Genomic DNA, 23929 nt, shown 5'->3' with positions numbered 1-23929 from the left:
GGTTGTATCCTCCTGGTGTGAACTCGGCAATGTAGCAATTTCTATTGGTGGATTTCACTTGTAGGTTGAATTTTACAGCAAACCTGTAAAATTGCACGGCTCAAAAATTTAAAGCGGACACTGAAATAGCACAAACTAGATCTCAGTGAATCAAATATTCCGGTTAGATTATCAAGACAAGGAAATAAGGCTTAATATTGTGAGTAGCCTCCATGTACCTGTATGACCTGCCCACAACACCTGGGCGGCAGCTGTTCTCCTAAGTTTTTCCTGCCAGACCTGGATTAAAGCAATCAGTCAATCCTACAATATGAGGGAGGATGGAGGACAGGGGCAATGGGCATCAATATTATACTTTGGGGTAGGGCAATGGGCTGGGCAGTGGGCATGGCTTATGGGGAAAGGGGAGGCACTTTTGTAGGTCTTACTGTAGTCCAAAAGTTGGGAGGAATGCATTACCGACCCATTTCTCATGCTGTAGGATGTGGCAGACAGCAGAATATTCTCCAAGGTGTCTGCAGACTCACACCTCTTTCACATGCTCAGTGTGAGCCTGCTCTCATCCGTGAAGAGCACATGGCACTAATGTTGAAGTTGCCAATCTTCATGTTCTCTGGGATATGTGGCTGTGAGCACACCAACCTGTGGACATCAGGCCCTCATACCACCCTCATGGAGTCTCTTTCTGACAGAACAGACAGTGGGGCACATCTACTTACCCTGTCCTGTGTAGTTCATGAAAGTGCATTGTCCGACAATAATGCACTGTGCCGCGATTCACTAAGATCGTGCGCCCGATATATGCTTGATCTGCCGACACAATTTAAAAGTTATATCCCGCACTCAGTACGAACCAGTCAGATTGTCCGATGGCCCGCCCTCGATTTCTGTCGCATGAAAGCCAGCGTCGCTGCGCCAAAATCCAATCGAGTGCGACACAATCCCCTGTTAAATACCTGTCCCAGTGGCGCAAATGTTGGAAAAACCGTCAAAAGTGTGGCCACGAACCCTTAGTAAATAAGTGTTGATTCATGACTGGACAGGCAGATTTCACAGAAATGTGATTAACTTGGAGTTACCTTTTATTAAATGTTCCCATTATTTTGTAGTGTATGTTAATTTCCACATCACAAGAAAGTGTTTACTTCTTTGGATTTTACTGCAGGTTCCTCTCCCCGGAAAATGTGCAATGTGTAATTTCCCTGTGGAACTAGTGAGTTGAAAAAAAGATTGGAAAAAATAACAAGGCAATGCTAGAATCTTTTCTCCCATCTCTGTTTCCACTAAAAACAGGAACAACCAAATTATTTCTAAAAGAAATGGTTACCTTATTCTCTTATGATATGATACAATAGTGCTCCACTCTTTGCTGGAATGGAGCAGCGGCACTGCATATTTAGATATAATTTGAGGACTCCCTTCCTCTGCAAGTTTTGCAGTCTGTGGGACCAGGTCGACATATGACCCATACCGAACGGACTGCACACAATTGCAATGTGTAGTTTTATAGTTTGGACACTAGGTGGCACAGGAAATTTAGGAATAGGTACATCGTTATGTGAAATCTTTAACAATTTTGAAATTTTGAAATCTTTTTTTACAATTTTGACCAAATACAACTTCGGGGGGTTTTGTGTGGGTTTTGGAATGATAGCTGCATCTGCTCAGCCCGTGAATTAGTTTGTGAACTTGTCAACGTTTCTTTTCTGTCTTGTATTGAATTTATTAATGTATCATTTTATATGTCCCATCACTTCACAAATTGTTACAAATACACTCCACTTACACCCAAGGCCTGAAAACAAGCCTTTTCGAAAAAACACCAGCTCATATCGCAATATTTCAGCTGGTTATTGCATCAAGCTGACTCCATTTGTGTGAAAGTGGCTGAATGGAGAGTTAGCTGCACATGTTTGGTGACTCTAGTCTCAAATTTATGTATAGCTGATCATATACTGTAGATTCGCCCATAGACCTGAACCAAGAGTGGCCGCACCCATGAGAAGATCTCTCAGTTCAACCTGGCTGGCAGAAGGGGGTCAGTGGACCCATTATGAGATAGATGAAGTTCCCCGAGTTGAAGTTCCAGTGGCTAGGTCATAAATACTGAACATGTGATTACCCCTTAAAAGAAAATCTACTATGAAAATGAAGCATGGTAAACCAGGGACACTTACACCCAGATCACTCTGTTTCCTCAGAACTTGTGTAGAAGGGAGCAAAGAGGAGCTTGAGACAGTGTAACACTCTGTAAAAACAGAGTTGCTAGGGTAGCCCTCATTAGCATAATTTTAGAATTAGATTTTAATACGATTACCACAGTCACGGTGCCTAGATCTATGAGTGTGATGGTAGATCCATCTAACCAAATACTAAATTTAGTGAAAAACTGAATTCCAAAGCCTACTAATAAATTATCCCTAACTTACCCTTAACTATTGACTATTATGGTTTTTGACAGGGCTGCAATAAACTGGGGTATTTAATTCACTTTTAAGGGAACCTGTCTCCAGATTTTCAGTAATAAGCCTAATAACAAGAGCCCATAGCATTATACTAACTTGTACCCAACTTGTACCCAACAAAAATCTGTAGTTCCCATCCCCAGAAAATAAAGTTTGTAAGCTTAATTGGCACCCTGCCAAAAGAGGCATCGAGCATGTGCTATTTGTGCAGGCCAGTGTGTCTCACACATCATGTCTACTCTTCCACCCTGGGTCTTGCAGTGCACAGCAGAGGATGACTCATCAGCCCAAGGTGGAGGAAGAACTTGCCTGCCTTGCATGAAAAGTACATGTCCTTGGGACACTGTGCTCCTTCAGGCAGTGTGCTAGGAAGGCTTACAAATTTCGTTTTCTGAGGATAGGAACTGTGCATTTTTTTTTTTTTTTAGCTAAAAACAGTACAGGCACAAGCTCGTATTAGTGTGATGGGAATCTGTTATTAGAATTATTAGTGAATCTTGTTAAAAGGTTCCCTTTAAAGAGAACAGCCGCTACACTATGGATAAAGCTGGCTTTTCAGCTCCCTCCACGGTGCGATTACCAATTAATAACCTATCCTCTGGATAGGACATTAATAGTTTAGGGTTATAAAACCCATTTAAAACACTCCCAAGATTGACCTGGTGTTGTTGTCATTCCTCATAGTTTCAGAAAGCGTAGATAAATAAGCCATGCTCCATAAAAACCTTGAAGAAACCTTGATGCAACAGAATAAAGCACGGGGTCTCCATAATAAAACCACATGAGTATTCTGTAACACTGTACTGCACATCTAATTGAGATGTTACAGGCCTGGAATGAGGATCAATGCCACTTCTGTTTTAGACAAGTTATATAAAGAGCACAGATTGAATTTGTTGATCGCATTACAGGTCAGTGCCTCAGTCTACTTCATTTACATTGATCACTAGAGTATATAGGCACAGTGCTGCTGCTGTGTCCTAGTTCTGAAAACACATTTATCTGTCCAACTTTTATAAAGGGAACAAGTTTGTGTATAAAAAGTAAAGATCAGGACAGGCAGCACTGGATCGGAGTCAGTAACAGAATCATGGTCACAAAGAGAAATCAGGACAATCGTAAAGGGTTTGTAATGCGGCTTTCTCATAGAAGCAAAAAAGATCCGGCAGGGGACACAGGAAGGGGCTGGCCAGCGTCAAAGCATGTATTATTATGGTCCAAAATCAAGGACGTTTTTGCCTCTGGTTCACTCAATATTCAAAATAGGCGACTATACTGATCACCACAACCCACAACGGTTGTGGATCAAACAATGGGGATACCACGTACCTGTAAATCACGGTGCCATGCACCATACCATCCAAAAAATACCTTGCAAAGAGGAAATAAAAGATGGTTTTTACCACAACTGGTAATGGTCTGTAGTTGTGTCCAGTGGTCAGCTGTGCTGTTTCCAAAGTACGTGTATTGACGGGAGCATTAAGATGGTAAAGGACATACCTGTATATGTTAGAACCAAAAACGTCACGAACTGTAACAAGGCTACAACTGTCCCTGTCCCCGGGTGTGATTAGCTCCCGCCCTGACAAGGGCAGTCCCAATAACTTGCCCTAGTTTAGAAAAAAACACCCTGCATTCCCCTTCCCAGACGCGTTTCTTCCTGCTGTAGGTTCTTCAGAGGGATTGCGGTGGAATCAATAAAACATGGGGTCTCCAATGTAGAGGAGCATCCCTTGGGGTGTAGTAAATAGTCTGATAAACCCAAGTGTAGGCTCATCTACTGGGTCCCTGGTGTGGAGCCCCAGGCGTTGATCCCTATCTGATGGTGTAGGGATAACTGTCCCCATCAACTGACGGATAATATATACTCTAATCCCCCTGTGGATCACTCACCAATCGGGGATCCTATCACACACATGTCCATCAGTGGTGCCAGCTGCGTTCTCTAATTACCGCACGAGCTGCCCTCACATGCCGGCGGAACTTCCGGTCACGTGATACCATCACGTGATCACCAGTCACGTGATCGCTCGGGGTGTGTCTAATGTGGTTGTCATGAGTGCATGACGCTGTCATCTGTGAGAGCATCAGCTCTCTACTGATGATCCTTACACAGTTTAAAATGGCTAGTAAAACTTAGCGACCAGATCGGCTGAGCAACAAGTGTCTGAATAAGTGAAAAAAAAAAAAAAAAATATATATATTTTTTTTTTTACTTTATCTTTTAATTTTAAAAAAAAAAACAAAAAAAACAAATAAAAAAAATTGAGATTTATTCCTTTGTTTACTCAGGGTTACTGATGTAAAATACAAATTAGTCATTGGTGAAAAAACGCATTTGCGCCGTATTCTTGTGGGCTTGGATTTTACGGATTTCACTGTACGCCCCAAATGAAATGGCTACTTTATTCTTTGGTTCAGTACGATTAAGGGGATACCAAATTTGTATAGTTTTATAATGTTTTCATCCATTTATAAAAACTAAACCCTCCTGTACAAAAAAAAAAAAAAAATGTTTGGATTTTGCCTTCTTCTGGCTCTAAAACCGTTTTTATACTTTGGTGTACAGAGCTGTTGGTGGTGTCATTTTTTGTGACTTTTGATGACGTTTTCAATGTTATTTTTAGGACTAAACGACCTTTTGATCTTTTATAGAACTTTTTTTATATTTTTTTAAAATGGCAAAAAAGTGTTTTGGTTTATATTTTGATCGGGCATTTTTGGAAGTGTCCATACCTAATGTGTTTCTGATTTTTACTGTTTATTTAGATCAGTTCTGGGGAAACAGGGGTAATTTTTTTTTTTGTTTTTATTAAAAAAAAATTTATATTTTACTATTTTTCATATCACTCTAATACTTAATGCTCACCAATTGATTCATCATCCCTGATGCTTCCTTTAGTGCTGTGTGCAGACTCTGTAGTATCTTTGTTTACTTATCCAAATACTAATAGGAAGGGAACTGTAGCAGCAGATGATGACTCATCCTGTCCCACTCCCCTCGTATATGTATGTGAGGGAAGAAAAAACACACACACTAAGAACGGAAAAAAGGAGTGAGAAACAAGAACAAGAAGTTGTATAGAGATGCAGAGTACAGCATGGTGAGAACAGGGAAAGATTGGCCAACCCCTTTAAGCTAAATGTCTCCCATTGAGTTAAGTAAACATGCAGGAAACACAATGTTAGCACCCAGGTAACGCAATAAGTAATTGGGGGTGAAGCCTTTCCATTTTAGTTTAAAACACAATTGAAACGCCACAAGTGAACACAGCAATGAAAGTGGCTAGAAGAGTGGCATGGCGACATACCCCAAATGGACTCAGGCTTCAAACCAATTTAAAAAATTCCTTTTGGTGAGGATAACTGTACTTATCAGTATTTGGCCTGGTTATGGCGGCAGAGAGGAACCAAAGGAGGTGAGCAAGAAGCGCTGAAATGATTTCCTATGTGAACAAAAGGTTGACGGTATATTTAGTCGATAACACAGAATGGCGGCGACAGAGTGACCAAGTTCCATAACGTATCTGGTGAAACACCCGAAAAATGATCCCGACAGAGCTCGTTAGCTATGGGGACGACGACGTGTGGAGGCAGCTATGGGGGGGGGGGGGGACGTGTGGAGGCAGCTATGGGGGGGGGGCGTGTGGAGGCAGCTATGGGGGGGGGGGACGTGTAGAGGCAGCTATGGGGGGGGGGACGTGTAGAGGCAGCTATGGGGGGGGGGGACGTGTGGAGGCAGCTATGGGGGGGGGGGGGACGTGTGGAGGCAGCTATGGGGGGGGGGGGGACGTGTGGAGGCAGCTATGGGGGGGGGGGGGACGTGTAGAGGCAGCTATGGGGGGGGGGGGGAACGTGTGGAGGCAGCTATGGGGGGGGGGGACGTGTGGAGGCAGCTATGGGGGGGGGGACGTGTGGAGGCAGCTATGGGGGGGGGACGTGTGGAGGCAGCTATGGGGGGGGGGGGACGTGTGGAGGCAGCTATGGGGGGGGGGGACACGTGTGGACACTAACGTTGCCATTTTGTAAACACAAGGTTAACAGCCATGTAAGAAATTTCGCCTCCTCAGCTGTTGTATTCCCCTTAAAAAAAAACAAAATGGAGACTGCGTTCACACATGGCGTTTACAACGAGTTCTTCCATGTGATTTCAGTTTCTTTCCATCTTCCATGTTATTTGACATTATGAGCATTAAACAGATCAGTGCAGAGCCCCATGCACACGACCGTCAAGGCGACGTATGCATGTCCACAAGCTTTCGGCTGTACATACGCCCCCCATATGTCTAAGGCACACGGGCTTGAGCCCAATAAGCGCTCACCGTTCAGAGCCTGCTCTACAAGTATCTTTGGCTGTGCGGCTACTATTTTATATGGAAGGGGGCGGGGTGAGCAGTGCTCACTCCCTCCTCCTCCGTGCGCTGAGTTACGGCACAGTGGGCACACATTCGTGTGCATGGGGCCTTAATCCAACATTTCACTAACAAAGCAGACCCCACCCCAGACTGGAGCAGTATTCTAGGGCTGACTGTTGTATCTGCTATATTTTGGGCAAATAAGAATTTTCTGCATCATATATCAGTTCTATCCCCACCATAGTGATCAGCCCATGGCACAGCCGTGATCACAGAATAATGTGAAATGGGCCCAAAGCAGGAAGCAGTTCGTTTTCTGAAAAAAGTAACCCACATAAACCAAAGCTTCAACAGCATCAAAAGAAAACAATACAAGACACAGGGTGGAAAAAAAAAAATAAGTCACATTTTATTTACCAAGGATTTGATAAAAATGGAAACATACAAAGTTTACAATACAAAGATTTTCACACAAAAAACAGCACTTTATCTAGGTGTATTCCAACAGAGTTATTGTATAGAACACGCAGGCACCTTATGTAGAGTCACTCGTGACATTAATCAGAATTAAAGAGGACCTGTCACCCCATTTATCGGCACTAGGAGCTGCTTACTAAAGTAAGCAGCTCCTAGTGCTTGATCAAACGCCGCAGTGTTAGAGTGATAGTGTTACCGGAAGTTTCCGGTAACGCTATCAAACACTGTGGCGGGGTACAGTGTAATCATCGGACAGCTTGCAAAGCTGTTCGATGTATTCATGAGGGGGCGGTCCGAGGCGCTGCCTCTAACCCGGACTGCCCCGCTCCCTCCATAGGCCGGCATTGACTGCCTCGCGCTATGCGGCAATCACCGCCTCTAGTCACACCCTAACCCCGCCCCCTCATGAATACGTCGGACAACTTTGCGAGCTGTCCGACAATTACATTGTACCCCGCCGCAGTGTTTGATAGAGTTACTGGAGGTTTACGGTAACGCTATCACTAACACTGCGGCGTTTGTTCGAGCACTATGAGATGCTTACTTTAGTAAGCAGCTCCTAGTGCCCATAAATGGGGTGACAGGTCCTCTTTAAAGAACGTACAAGCTTGGGAATCAGAATACCCATTAATGGACATCAATGGTGGAAATGTATACGTCCATTTCCAATGCTGTTTAAGACCGGTTGTCCATGAAACAAGTTCAGTCTGTGCACTGACAGGATTTCCTGAACCGAACATAGTATCACTGGACTGAACCTGGCATCTTAAGGTATTGTGGTCCGAGGTTCACTCCCCATAACCCTCCAGAACATGGAGCAAGTTTCTCAGACTGAACTGGTGCATGGGGCAAGAGGCCTGAACCACACATGTCTAAGCAACCCCAGATCGGTTCTGGTTTATTTATGCAGTTTTTGAAACCAAACTAGTTGTGTAGAGAAGATAAAAGTCCAGAAGGAACTTCTCTTTGATTCCTAGATTTGGCCACAGCAAATAATGTAGTGTTAGCATTTCCAGCTTCTGTAATATAGAATATTATTTGCTTCTCATACCACACATATAAATATGGGTCAGAAGAGAAGATTATGTGCATCACTCCTGCCACACTGAGAAATTATCACTGCCATACATCTATGAGAGATTGTATACCATGTGCAATTTGGGAGTGTACACTGCATAATGGAGATATTTTCCATCATCTGGACCAACAGCTTGTATCCACATTTTGTTAATTCCCAGTGTTGCTTTTTTCAGATTCAATGAATAAATCATTACTGGAGCATGGACCTGACTGCTGCCACAATGTCTCTAGATAAAACAGAGGATAAAGTGACCATTTATTCCTCATTTTATATTAGTTGGCTGCTGTACTTGTCCAGTGGACAGCAAGAAAAATAAAGCCTACAGGGATCACCAGCCAAATCCAAGTGCACACAAGTGCTCAAGACTGGAACTTGTCCTCCGATTTAGGAAAAGCTCAAGAGACATTAAAAAAGGGAATAGAAAATTAGTAACGGAAACAAGATGGATGAAACTATGAAGGATGCTGCACAGATACACCAGAAGAGGAGAGAGATTTAGAAGTGTGCAGACACATAACTAATATTGAATCTCTGATAAATTATTTTCATATCACTACGTAAAACAAGTGTCATGCACTGCTGTCTGTACTTACATTGCGGGAGCCTTATAGCAGGGCTTGGGATCCAATCACGTCCTAGGTTTTTTCCTTTATATCCGCTCAGCAGGCTACCATTTCGTAATCCTTAAAGTCCACTTTCTTAAACTATTTTTTAGCTTTGATCCATCTAGAATCTAATAGTGCAATGTATAAACATAAAAGACCTCACAAGACTACATAAAATTAAATGGTTTCTCTGTAATGGCCAAAATCTCTATATCAGTAATTAATCAATGAATCGGATCCAATAAGAAAACCAGTTATGGGTCGTAATAGCCGCTTTTCCCCTCCGTGGTCCCTGGTCAACTCAACCACGAGGCCCTGATGGGAGTTTGTATCCACTGCAGAAAGTAACGGCACCACACTGCCAACGTCATCATGGGTGCGACGCACACAATAGCAATGAAGGTAGTTGAAGAGATGTCTCCTGCCAAGGCATACTGCCACGTACTGAGAATGCAGAACATGTATCAGGAAATCAAGAAAACAAGTTTCTGGACCAATGCTCAGAGCTGTGCAGCGTTTGGACATGTTACAGTGGCACCACACTGGCCTGGTCCAAACCCTCTTCCACAATGTCATTGTGGGGATATACAACCTGCTGCAAATTTTTGGCTGGATACAAGTCCCCATAGACACCTATCACACAGGTGTGCCACTGTACCGTACACAGGAATAAGCATGCTCTCTTTTTCCAAGCATAAAACTGCGTGAAGGAGGCCCAAGACAGGTTCCATACAATAGAAAAGGGCTAATGATAATGGATGTAAACTTGGGAGCCCACAACAAAATATACAAAAACAGTGTTTAGTAGACATATGGCACAATAAGTTTTCTTCCAGTCTCTGGAAAATATAAAAAGTGACTGGCACTTCATAAAGCCATATATCTTTACATACAACATACACATTTGCTAACTAGATCTAGCTGGCTATATACTGGGGGTCAAGGGGCTGGCTAGCTGTATACTAGAGGGCATGGTCTGGCTGACTATGTACTGGGTGAAGGCTGTGACCAATGTATTTCCCACCCTAGGCTTATAGTCAAGTCAATAGATTTTCACAGTTTGCATTAAAATTAGGTGCCTCAGCTTATACTCCATGCCTGTTCAAAGGTCACATGCGGTATTGCAGCTTTGCACACATCCTTTGTATAGGTGTAGTTCTGTTCCTAAAGGAAAGCGACCTTGATTTTTTTTTTTTAAACCCCTTTCAACAATAGAGCAGTCCATAATTTACAAAAACATTGCATATAATCCTGATCTACCACATGTAATCCCTTTCCATGGGAAACCATATCCAAAAGATGCTACACAGACAAACTACAGTATTCACTTCATTTGACACGCAGGCAAACAATCATTTCGTTTACAGATGAGTCCATGAAGATACTGGATTTTTTAACTTACTGCAAAAAGTACTCATGCAGATCTGCAATTACAGGCAGTCCCCGGGTTACGAACAGAAGTAAGGTGAATTGGTACATCAGGCGGAACGGGTATATTTTATAATTGTAGCCCCAGACAACTTTTTTTATTCATGTGACAATTCATTTTTCAAAGTTTTGTGCTTTAATGGGAACAAGGATCATCACTAAAGCTAAGGGCAGCACGGTGGCTCAGTGGTTAGCATTACAGCCTTGGAACACTGGGGACCTGGGTTCAAATCCAAGGCCAACATCTCCGTGTTTGTGTGGGTTTCCTCCCACAATCCAAAACATACTGGTAGGTTTATTAGATTGTGAGCCCCATTGGGTACAGGGACTGATTTGGCAAGCTATGTGCAGCGCTGCATAATCTGTGTGCGCTATATAAAAAGAGAATCATTATTATTAAAGCTTAATGACAGAAACCTTACAGCTGATCATTGCAACCTGGGACTAAAGTAAAGCATCCAGACAACGTCACCAGATGTTATAGTGGGCATAGAGGTCCTTCTGTATCTAGGGGTCGTTTGTAAGCCGGGGACCGCCTGTATACCGGAAAAGATCACATATACATGGATCCAATAAGAATCATTCAGTTTACAGTTACACTTTAGAAAGGAGTCCCGACTCTGGAGCACTTGCTTTAATAAGGTTTTGGATTTCTTTAAATTTAGGATGGTCCTTATCTGCAACTAGCTGCAGGAGCACAGCCTCGCTCGTGGTGATGATGATTCCGTTCCGTGCAAGACGCTGCAAAAGAAAAATACACTACAGTAATTACTTATAGATTTGACTGCTAAACATTTAAATACTGGTCTGACCAGCTCTCAGTATAAGGGCGCATTTACACAAACTTATGCCCGCCGGGACATAGCCAGGCATACATATATGTCCAGCGCCATGGAGAGGAGGGGTTGACCTCTCCATGGAGATGCATGGCACACAGCACCATTACACAGGGAAAGATACAGTGCCACGTGTAAAAATATAGGATATTTCTTATCTATGGCCGCCTTCTAAGAACAATTTTTTTATAATTATTCTAATTAGCTTTTTTTTTTTTTTTTGAGAGTCCCGCAGTGCTGTAGCTTTACAGGCTGTTACCATGAGCAGAGCAGGTCTCCTCTCCCCATGCACTCCCTGCTACTAGATTACAAAGGCAGGGGGTGGAGGGAGACTTGTTCTGCTCATTGTGACAGCCTGTGAATCTGCATGCTCATTAGCATCATTTTCAAAGTTAATTTTAGAAGGAAGGAGGCCACATAAGAAATATAACAAGATTACCACAATCACAATAGCTGGATCTATGAGTAAATTTTTCCTTCTGAATGGATTTTTAACCCAATAACCCCTTCAATTAGCACTTGAAATTTGCTTCCTATAAATTTCCTCTTATGTGAAAACTCACCCGTTTACCTGGATATAATAGCCTCCAAAATCAAATACTTTTTAACAGATCACTGCCCACTTCTTATTTTAAAGGACTTTGCAATTTGTTACAGAGCAGGTGCATAAAAATTAGAGCTGGAGATACAGGCAGTTAAGGAAAAAGGTGTCTGACGTGACTACTCCAGCCTCTAAAAAGAGACTCATTTCATGACTATTCACAAACTATTTAAATGGGATAAATTTTCATTCTCAACTCCAGTCCATACAGAATAAAACAGCTTTCAAAATTCGGGACACTCTGCTCCACCCCTGTTAGGCTGAGGTTTTTGCAGCTGTCTCAGGATTCCTCAGCCCTGTGCCCCAGCCTCGCGTCCACACCAATACTGTACTTTTTTTCAATCTTAATGCTCGAATCTATTGCAGCCAAAACTAAAAATAAAGCAGTTTTTCCATCAGTAATAATTATTCCTATAGCAGGACAAAAACATGGCATTAGTGAAGACACTAAACACCTTATTAGCCATTATGGAGTCTAAAATATTAGTGCATGGTTACAGAAACCCAACAGTCTGTAAATGAGTTACACATAGGGGCTAGTTTTGCACGTCTAGCACCCAAAGGTTGTGCAAAAAAGCATTTTAATATTTTTTTTTTTGTCATTTTACTTGCTTCACACTTTTGTGACATGTTGGACAATGATGTCTCTGCCGGCAGATTTTCTATCATTTCCAAACTCAATTGCACAAGTCAACTCCCTACACGCTGCAAAATTATTTCAGAGCCTGGACATACAATTTTTCTTCCTTTAGTACAAGTATACCGAGCTAGAGAAGACTTATGCAAAAAAACCAATTTCACAGAAAGGGTTAAATCTCAAATCTAAATATTTTCAAGAAGACACAATGTAAATGATTTCCGTTTCCCTCATTGTACAGAACAGATGCATGTGGAAAGCTGTGCCTTGCCCTTGTTAGCCTCTAATCCTCCGCTATTTACAGAGAAATAACAATGGCATTTTGTGAAACGATTTCTTAGTGCCCACCAAATGAAGCATGGAGGTCGCCCGCAGCGACTCCTCTCCCTGTCAGCACATTGATCCTAGGAGCAAACACAATTTGCCTTCATGCTACAATAATCTAGTTGCTCAGTGTGGATACTAGCTGGGGGCACAGACTGCTAGATCTTATCACAATTTAGCTGGGTCGTTCAATGGTGTAATGTTTCTACCCACTTTCACCCTCAACTGGCATAGATCAGCTCACATCAGCAAACAGATCACAGACGACTCTTACATGACTACAGTACCAATAACAATACAGCTACATCATAACAGGATCACTAATTAAAGTAATTATGGCAAATACTACAAACCATTAGGTCTAGTCTTCTAGCAGCCCAACAGCTATAACCTACTTTTTGGATTTAATAACCCCCGGTGGGAAAAGTGTGGAGGAAGAGATGTGGGTGAAGGATATGGAATACATTCATTTAAAGTACCTATACTAAAGTGCTCAAAAAATTGTAAACAATACAAAATTAAAATGTGTCTAGGTCACAAAATATCAGAAATCAATCCTGGCATGCTGCAGCTCAGCACACATTCAAATGGCAGAACCGAGGCGCAGGTCACAGCTGCGTTTGGGCCTCAGTTTTTATCTTCTGCCACTAAAACAATAATAAGAGAAGGATAACAAACCTAGTAAAATGTCTATTAATAAATCTCTATATAGAGCCAAGTTATTGATTTCAATAGACTTTCGTTAAATGTTCTGAACATTACTCACAGTACCCACTTGAGACTTAAAAATAACACTGAAGTTTTTGTCCGATTTTCCATACAAATACTGAAAGCTCTAATGGAATTGTCGAAAACTGACACTGGCATCCCGGAAGGAGCAGCGAGTCACAAGGGCGTATGAGATTCATGCAGTCAGTGTGCGTCTCTCAGCCCGTATCTCAAGCAGCTGCCTCATTCCTCACTTCAGCTGACATCATCTTCTGTTCTCTTGTGCCATGCTGAAGACATGGGCTGTCGTATGGTGACTCTGGTAAATAACACACACCCTTGGGACTCAATGCTCCTTCTGGTATGGTGCCAGCTAGGCTTGCAAAGTTCATTTTCTGGGGATAGGATCTATGTATTCTTAGCTAAAATCAGTGTGTGCAGTAGTTCCAGTGACAGATTCCTGTTAAATTCAGTTAATATCAGTTAGAATTGTGCAATTATTGGCTCAGTGACAAAAGATCCAGACACAGGTGTGGAATGTAGTAACACAGCTAAGAAACTAAAAAGAAGAGAGCTCTTCTTTTAGCCCTGTTCTGTTTGGCATTGCAGTAAAATGAGGGTTCAGCAAGTTGAAAATAAGAACTACCAACACTAATTAATGGATCTGAGATTTTTCATAAACTATTTTTTCCGCTTCCGGCTTGGGTTGGGTGGGTAGAAGGGGACAGACTATTATATATAGTTCATATAATACAATAGTACAACGACAAATTGTATAGTTGGATAAAGTAAAACAAGATGTTAAATTTTAAAGGTAACCTACCACTTCTGATGGTAGGTATGAGATGTAAACACCGGGCACCAGCTCAGGGTGAGCTGGTGCCGGAGCTTACATTAGCTAGTGTTTTAAACCGCTATATCGCGGTTTAAACACATTTTGATTTACAGCCTCGAGGTAGCTTCGGCACTGCGCACGGCCGTGCACGCGCACCCCCATAGAAAGTGCCGGAGGCGTCACGCGCGCACGGCTGCACGCAGCGCCGAAGCTACCTCGGGGCTGTAAATCAAAATGTGTTTAAACTGCGATATAGCGGTTTAAAACACTAGCTAAGGTAAGCTCCGGCACCAGCTCATCCTGAGCTGGTGCCCGGTGTTTACATCTCATACCTACCTTCAGAAGTGGTAGGTTTCCTTTAATGCGCAACTGTAGATGTTGTCTTTGATGTATTATATGTATATACCTCTTTTTAGGAATTGTAAGAAAATAAAGATTTAAAATTTTTTTTTTTTTTTTTTAAGTGAAAAACTGAACTTACAAAGATTATTTCAGTAGGGAGTGGCCCTACTTACATTTCGGAGAATGTTACAGGGAAGTCAGATGAGAGCCATGTTAGGTCTTTGGCTAAAATAAACTTTAAATACATTGACAAGCAACAGACGTACATCATTTAAAAATAATCTACATTATTAATGGGAATTTACTAGAGAATAAGACAGTGGGAAACTAGTCTGTTACACCTCCAAAATAAAACAACTACTATAGTAATAAATATATCCCCGAAATCTACAAACCATGTTTTAGGCAGAATTTAAATATCAGGGCCAGGAAAGTGAACCCTCACTATCTACTGGTGGCAGTATTATTAAAAGAACAGGATTCCTCATGACCTATTGATACGTACGTTGCTGGATATTCTGAGGGTATGAATATGGAAGAATGAAGAAATGAGTGACTTCACTAAAAACAAAGAAGCCGATTCTTACCTCTAAGGCAAACATTCGATCCATCATGCTTCTAGATGAAGAAGCATCTGCCACAATATGGACTTCTACTCCTCGGCCAATCAGATCCAATGCCGTTTGTTGAATACAAACATGAGTCTGAAAACATATAAATATAAAAATAAATAACTCGCCTCACAAAGCAAAATTATGGAATTCAGTTATTTTATAATGAAAATATAAGAGCAAATGCACATACGTCCTTCTATGTGCCAGATGTACGGACACAAACCCAGAACAGCTGAAGTGAATCAAAGGCTAATGCAAACTGTCCTCTTACCCATCTGCTCTCTTATAAGAAACTTGTCCTAAGTAATATGTCAGTTGCAGTGAAAAAAGCCGAAAGTGGTTCTTCCACAGTGACAAGAGTAGTAGTAGGGATGTCTGTGTAGGACAGCAGCATGTACTATACATTTACCCGAGTGATAGAAAAGAGGCCCACGACTTCCATACACCATTCCTAATGCTAGACAATGAGGGGAAAAGACGACCAAGCCAAACTCACCTCAACTCCAAACAGTACGACACTACGAACTCCAGGAATTTCCGCTAATGCTGCCTCTACTTCAGGTAACACCATGGAGAACTTGGTTTTTGGGACTACAAGCTTCACTCCTGTTAAGTCCAGTTCCTGCACCGTGCTCCCAAGGCCTTTAGGATACTGTTCTGTGACAATGACAGGTATTCCTAATATACGTGCACCTTGTAGCTAAAATTAAAGCATTGAAATATTAATTTAAGGAACCTCTAGTCTAGAGCATTGATTTCTATTGAGTTAACTGCCACAACAGCTAAAGATCCATGTGGAAACGTTCCCGTGCACCAAGTAGCATACATGTTTTTATGCAGGAATCCTACAAGCTATTTAATAAAGATGACCCCTCCCCCCCAATCACCTGACTGCTTTCTTATATTTAAGTCTGAAGGTATAACTAGACTTATTTATGTCTTTCTCTGCTAATGAATCTTTATTACCGAGTCATTATAGGAGCACCTCACTCCTATGAGGGACATTTGTCATACGCTGTGTTCATGGAGCGCCTGCTATGATAAAGGCCCCGCCCACCCACCATGGCGGATACATCATGAGGCTTTGGTCTATTCTGCAGTGGCTAATACACAGCAGGACAATTTCATGCCAGGCTCTACCATCCATGGAATTGCAGCAAAAGCTTGCAAACTTAAATTTTGCAGGCTCTGGCTAGTATGCAGGTGCAGTGCCCGAAAACCCCTCACCAGCCCTCTCTTCCACTGCCCGCACCCTCTTCACGCTCTCATGGAGGCGTGAAGGTTTCATTGCTTCTACGCCAGTTTTCTGGTGTACGAACACTGATAAGTCACACCCTATATCTATTCACATATCTTTTTAGAACATCCCAGAAGTTGGACTATCATGGATAGGGGATAACATGCAGAATTGATACAACCCCTTCTTACAAATATGAAGCATAGTCGCTGTACCATATATGGTATATATGGAATGCTTTGTAGGAAGTGAAGTGATTAGAGAAGACCACAGCACTGGAGAGGTAAAGTTCCATCGATTCATGCATGATAAAGATTCAATGAGAATCAAAACGTCGCTGTTTTTTACCCGGATGTATTGTAAATAAAGAATGGTTGGAACTTTACCTCTCCGGTGCTGTGGTCTTCTCCAATCACTATGTCTACATGGGGATTTGCTGAGCACCAGGACTGCGTGCACCTTATATCTGAACCACTACAGTTTTTGGATTGCTGCCTCCCTTCCTTTTCCTTTTGGTAGGAAGTGAAGAAACCTGTGGTCCCTTAACCTTTCACAGCCCTTGTTAGCATTAGAAAGCCAAGACTTACCAGTCTTTGTCCTACGCTTATAATATCGCCAAAATACTTGATGGCTGGTCTGAACCTCTCTTGCATGTCACAACAGAAAAACACAGTGCTAGCAGGTGTAAGGTTCCCAAGTGTTGTAAGCTGCCAAGAGAAAGTACAAGAAATTCAAGTCAATTATTTCTATGTTGCATCCATTTTCGTAATATTTCGTAAGATTACATGCAGTCTAAACCTGGGTCAGCACACGGCATCTCATCGCAAAGAGAAATCAGAGGAATACTAAATTCACCATCACTAAAAGATGGAGCCAAAACTGCAAGAAAACCAAATAAAGTTGTAAAGTAAGGGGTTAAAAATGAGCTTTATTCTGTAAACATAACTAGGTGCTTAAAATTGTATCTAAAAATGAATATAAAAAGTTTGCAACTTCACAAAAACCTTTAGATGGTCTGAGTGTTGTACCGTCTAATTGGACCAAAACAACTTTTATGAAGTGAAGTTTGTTAACCATTTGTTTTGCAGGAGTTAAAGCAAATCAGGTGCAATTTTGAAATTTACCCTCGCTCTCTCCGGAATATAGCAATACCCCATATGTGGTGGTAACCTGCTGTATGGGCACACACCATGGTATTGAAGGGAAGAAGCGCCATTTAGAGCAGATTTCCATTGTTACTTTTTAAAGGAAATCTACCATTTTAGAAAAAACAAACAAAGAAAACAAACTATAAATACTCAGCTCATCTTGATCCCGGCGCTAGTCTTGACACGCCAAGGTCTCTTAGAAAGGAAAGGGATGTTCATTATGTAGGGCCCCACCACCTCCCTCTGCCATACTGGAAGCATGGGAGATGAGGCAGGGGGCGTGCATAATTAACAGCCCAAAGCGCAAGACATACCTTTCTTTTTTAGGTCATCCCGGCAGGTCAAGACTAGCGACTCACCCCCCCCCCCTTCCCTCTGTGTGTTGAAACTTTCAGTGCTGATGTGAGATTACATAAGGGTTAAAGGGTTAGGAACGGCAAATTTCTGTGATTGCAGAGGGAGAGGAGACAGTGTAACAGCCTGTGAACCTGCAGCACGGAGAGGGTCTGGAAACACTTTTATTACGTTTTAACTAGCTGTATGTGCCCCCCCCCACAAAAAAAAAAAAAATTATGGCCGCTAAACTGCCGCTTATGAATATTCGATAAAAATGCACGGTCACTAGAGCCTTTTCAGGGTGCGCCACTAATCTGTCACCAGAGTCTGATTTGTATCAGGGGAAACTTTGCTATAAACAATGAACTGTACATGCTAAAAATGTTTTCAATAAATGTCTATGCTACATGGCGGTTAAAATAAAGTATGTGAAACTTAAGCTGAAACATTTGGCAAGAAGACAGAGCACCGGAGAGGAAAATGTGAAATGACAACTTCCGTCTGCCCAGTAATATATCCACTGCTCTCTTGTCACTTTATAAACATGTTGTAGAGGTAAAATAAAGAAGAAATCCACACAATAAAGAACTATAGAGAAAAGACATAACAGTTCTTTGATGGATATTATATTGCAGCAGACATCCAGGAGAGGGGTCACATCCTCCATGACTGCTGGAATTTGTCCTATTTTATATAGAGTAAAAGGTGAGCGCCAAAGCCTGACAACATCTATGAATACTTAGTAGCACTGACAATATATAATATAATCCTCCTTGATAACAGGATGGGACTGGTATTATGGCTGTACATACAGGGGATGTGTGGGATTACTTAGTCCTGCATCTAATGAACCTTGCTGGCAAAGCTAAAACGTGATTGTATTTCCGCCAGACATAATAACGCGGCATTTAATTGCTTTCCCTGGCTTCATGCCAACCACAAGTTGCTCTTATTCCATTACAGCAACGAGACCGCACATGGACCGCAACGTTATTGGAAACGTTCCAACTTCTGACAATCGTTCTACCTGTAGTCTGCTCCTGTTCTGTCTAAGCATCTTCAAGACACAGACACACAGCGTTATCCAGGGCAGCAGCTACAAGACCTTTTTCTTTCCCTTTAAGCCGGCAGCAGCTGAGGAGCATTAATCATTGTTGCCTTGGCTACTAAGGAAGGAGGCCACGTCTTCTAGGAGAAATTACTGCAGATTTTAATTCTCATCAGTTTTCTATGATACCACCAACACATGACAATATTGATCCAGGTCATTATAGTACAGAAACAGGACACTAGATCCACAGTCGAGATCATTTTCAGAAGAGAGTGCCGACTGTTGAAGTCCAAGTGTATACAAAGAGGTAAAAAAAAAAAAAAAAAAAAAAAAAGGCAAAAGTCCCTAAAAACAGAGGTATCGATGGAGTCAGAAAATAACGTATCTTCATTGTACGGTATACAGGCAAAAACAAAACAAAAAAATCCCAAACAAGAATTGATTTTTTTATCCACCACCATGAAGTCACCAAATGTCATCAATAATATATAGATCCACCAAAATTAAGTTTTTGTAAATCTCAATCAGCAAAAAAATAAATAAAAACCAAGCCCTCATATGTCCACTTCCCCATACATTTAAAGTGTTACAGCCTGTTCAATGTGTGTGTATACCTGCTCTGAATGGCACTCCATCTCTCCAATGCCCTGCGGTGTGCCCATATAGCAGTTTATCAGCACATAAGGGATATTGGCATACCTCAGAGAAATTGGGTATCAAACTATGGTACATCTTGTAATGTAATCCATTGTGACTGTATAACCTTTGGGCCAAACAGACTGTATCCCCCACCCAAAAAAAAAGTAACACTTTCGCACCTTTTTGTTTCAACACCTTTAAAACACGTAAAAAATGTGTTTTTTTTATATGTCGTTTCTTTAATTTGGTATTTAACTAATATTTAGGCAACTCAAAGTAACTTTAAAACTTAGCAGGTCCCTCAAAAGTCAGAGATTTGCTGGTTTTCATGAAAATATGAAATATTGCATTGAAAGTTCTAAGCCTCAAAGCATCCTAGAAAAACGAGAGGGTGCATTTTAAACTTTAAAAATGGAGCTAAAAAAAATTTAGGCATATTTCCATTTTTCCCTGCAAAAATAAATGCAAAACATGTCACCCAAAATGTTCAACTAACATGAAATACAATATGTGACTAGAAAACAAATCTCAAAATGACCTGGATATGATAAAGAGTTCTAAGGTTATAGCCACTTATAGTAGAGATAATCGGACACCATGTTTTCGATCGGGACTGGCCAATCACAGTCAAGGCCATTTGGTAGGGGCCCCAATTTGTTGGATTAGCTGTTCGTCTGCCAATATGTACATGTGCTAGATAAACCAAATGGAAACATTGGGCCCACTCCTCTCTAGTCTGCAGCCAAAGCCAGTTTTTACTTTGCCAAGTACAAGTTGCTTGTATGTTTTAGTATTTGTTCTTTCTGTATATAAGATCCCATGTAAGGGTCTAAGCTGGGAGGGGTTCTAGTACCAGTGGGCTGTTCAAACACGGATTTATTGCAGAAATTTCTGTGACAGAGTCAGTTCTATTGATTCAGGTTGTTTCAGTGGCCGGCCTGGTCATGGATTTCGGCCAGCCCTATTAAGATAACGAGGAATAAACGTCTGCAACAGTATGTACAAGATATGTCTCCTCTAAGTGGGACACCGGTCCCAGGCAAACGACTGTTTTGGGGCCGGTGATACAATTTGCCACCTTATCACGGCCCCCATGAAGGTCAATAACATCTGGTCATGGTGCAATGAGCACAGTGTCTACAAGCACTATGACAGAGCCGGGCATTTATTTTTATGGCGTTTTTTGGCCTAATGAACTACTACCAATGTGTCATCAAACAGCATAAAACCTTCTAATTTTTGTTTCTTTCATAGTCCAGTGTGGAGGCATCATCCAGAAAAATCAACTTTGAAGTGAGATGTAAATTGGTTGTATAAAGTTAAGGAAGTGGAGAGTTTAGAGGGAACCCGTCACCAGGAGACCCATTTTTACCACTCCCCCAGTCCCCACAGAGCATAGTAAATGCACGACCAAAGACTTTTTGTAATATATATAAAAAAAAAAAAAAAATAGGTTTTACAGAAATAAATTTATACTATATAATACCTTTCAATGCCATCTGCTCCACGTCTAGGCACTTGTGACTTGGGAGTGGCTATAGAGGAGCAGTTTCTCCCCCCTCCGGCCCTGGGAAACAGCTCCTCCATGTGTCCTTTTAATACATGAATAACCCCTGCTGCTCTATAGCCAATCCCGAGTGATGGGAGTTATTCAAAGGGGGGGGGGGGAAACTGGTCCTCTATAGCCACTCCCAAGTGACAAGTGCCTAGTCACAGAGCACATGGGATTGAAAAGTTCTATACAACATATCTTTTTTTTTCTGTAAAACCTATATATTTTTTTTTATACAAAAAAAACTTTGGCAGTGCATGTACAATGCTCTGGGGGACTGCTATAATGGGTCTCCTGGTGATAGGTTCCCTTTAACACTGAAGTCAAGGTGAGGAGCTCTGAATGCCTCATTCACATCATGCATTGGACTTCAGGAGATGTTTAGTGGAGGTCTCTGGATGTAGGACCTCCAATCATTTTACTTAAAAATTGATTTTTTGGATGAGGCCATGGAAAAAAAAACTAACAAAAAAACAGGGAGACGAAATCTGCTGCAGACTTTCTGAATCAGACAGGATAGTCCTCTAATTGGAAACTACAGTCTTGGTCGTCTGCATTCAGCGTGGATTTTTATGTGGGAAATCTTTCTCATTATACGTTACCATTCCAGGCTATGACATTTAGAAAATCTCATGCACTTTCTTTCAAAGTGGAAATTGACTTGGTGCGAATCTTAAAATCCACATTGTATCAATTTTCTGATGGGAGTTTGATCTGAATTGCCTTTAGACAACCTCCCTCCAAAGTCAGCATGTAACATATGCAGATGTTCTCCGGGATTTGATGCCGACAAACCTGACAGTGCAGACTAAACCTATAGCTGACGATGTACAAATCAGGTGAACCCACAGATCATATCATCTGAATTAAAGGGGTCCTGGCTAGAGATAAGCAGCTCCACGTTAAAGTTCAGGTTCAGCCACCTGACATATTGCTGGCCGAACACCCAATCTGTAACAACAAGCCATGGCTATGATTGGCTGACTAGAACGTTAGGATGTGCTCATCTCTTGTCCTGGCAACCTATCCAAGCCCAGGGCAGGTGTAGCCCTTTAAGCCCTTAGGCTATATTCACACAAATGTACAGGAAACATACACGGCCGGCGTATATACGTCCCCCATACATCACAATGGCCTCACGACGCTGTACGGGAGCGGTATGGTGTACCACACCTTTCCGTAGAAAGATAGGCCGTGCACTGTTTATTCCTATGGCGTGGGGGAGCAGCGCTCATCCCCTGATCCTCTCCCCGGCACCAATGTATGCCTGCTGTACTACAGTACGGCGGGCATACATAGCGTGAATATAGCCTTAGGGTGATGTCACACATGACATTTTTGGTCTGATTTTAAGCATGCATTCTCACTCCCTTTAAAAACGTATATGTTTTTTGACCGTTTACCATGCGTTTGGCTGCTTGCAATCTGTATTAAGTAATAACTGGGAAAAATGGTCAAAAACTGATGCGATTTTAAACGGACTGAAAATGCATGCTTAAAAACTGACCAAAAACGCCATATGTGGCATCAGCCTTACGGGCAGGAAAAATAGCCATCTGCCCAGATCAATCAATGAAGGTCCAGCCATTACCATTTCATGATATAGAATAGGGAACAATCACACATGGTTATACCCATAGTCTACATATAAAGCAGGCTGCAGGGGGGAACTCACCACCAAAATAGCGGGTCCACCTCACACCCCTGTCAGAATCTGTGCGGTCACACCTTAGTTGTAAAGCTTATAGTGACACCAATGTGAACAGAGTCTTACACAAAAAGGGACATTTTCTAGGGGTTTTCCTTCCCATAGGGCAGAGGTCACAGTTCTCCTCCTGTAGTGTAGGTGGGGCACTCACCTGGATCTGCAGGGGCACCAGGCGGACCTTGCACCTGTCACTGACCACGAAGCCCTTGGGCAGGTCTATGTACTGCCCCCACTCCTCGGCGAAGAGCTGCACTACAAACTTGCGGTGCATGTCTATCTGGTCCCCGTACAGACTGAGGAACTTCTGGATCAGGACTTCATAGCCGGAGCCGTGCGGCACGGAGGAGGGACGGGCGAAGACGGAGAAGCAGAAGAGGACGGGCACGGAGCCGCTGCACAGGTTGTTCCCGGGGCAGCTGTTCACCTGCGGAGGAGCCGCTGCTGCCGCACACACCGCCGCCTGCTCTGCCATGTTCAGTGTCTGCGCGCTGCACACAAGGACAGATGCTGGGGGTTATCCGTGCGGCTATCACTCCCCCCTCCCCGGCCACTCCCACTGTCACCCCCTGCTGGAGGAGGAGGAGAGCGCAGGACGCTGCAGCACATCACTCACACACACCATGCGGCCTCCCAACAGAAACCTGTGGCTGTGCGATTGCACGTCCTAACATGGCGGCAGCGCTGCTCCTGGGACTTGTAGTTCCACAATTCCAGCGCCCTGGTCCTCCACCTCCCCCGAGCTCCCCCTTCGGTAACTTACCCCCGCGCCCGCTGACGTCAGGCGGTCGGTGCACACACGTCACCGGGGGCGGCAGACATCCGGGCCTGACTCCTGCCGTGTGTCACGTGACGTATACACCCCGCGTGTATATTACAGGAGATGTATACTGTATATATGTGCTCGTCATACAAGTGTGACTGTGTCCTCCCGCACTGATGTTCAGTATATA

At 42.5% G+C, this 23929-nt stretch overlaps 1 protein-coding gene across 1 annotated transcript; it reads right to left on the bottom strand.

Moving 5' to 3' along the window:
* Window positions 1-7204: 7204 nt before the first annotated feature.
* Window positions 7205-23722, bottom strand: ISOC1 (isochorismatase domain containing 1). The gene is made up of 5 exons (XM_072141757.1): window positions 23131-23722; window positions 17133-17252; window positions 15805-16008; window positions 15282-15398; window positions 7205-11152 (listed from the first exon to the last, which is right to left on the bottom strand). The coding sequence occupies exons 1-5, from the start codon at window positions 23449-23451 to the stop codon at window positions 11006-11008; spliced, it is 909 nt and encodes a 302-aa protein (XP_071997858.1). The 5' UTR covers window positions 23452-23722; the 3' UTR covers window positions 7205-11005.
* Window positions 23723-23929: the final 207 nt, after the last annotated feature.

Source organism: Engystomops pustulosus, chromosome 1, assembly GCF_040894005.1.
Source record: "Engystomops pustulosus chromosome 1, aEngPut4.maternal, whole genome shotgun sequence".
Classification (NCBI taxonomy): Eukaryota; Metazoa; Chordata; class Amphibia; order Anura; family Leptodactylidae; genus Engystomops; species Engystomops pustulosus.
This window is presented reverse-complemented; position numbering and strand designations above follow the sequence as displayed.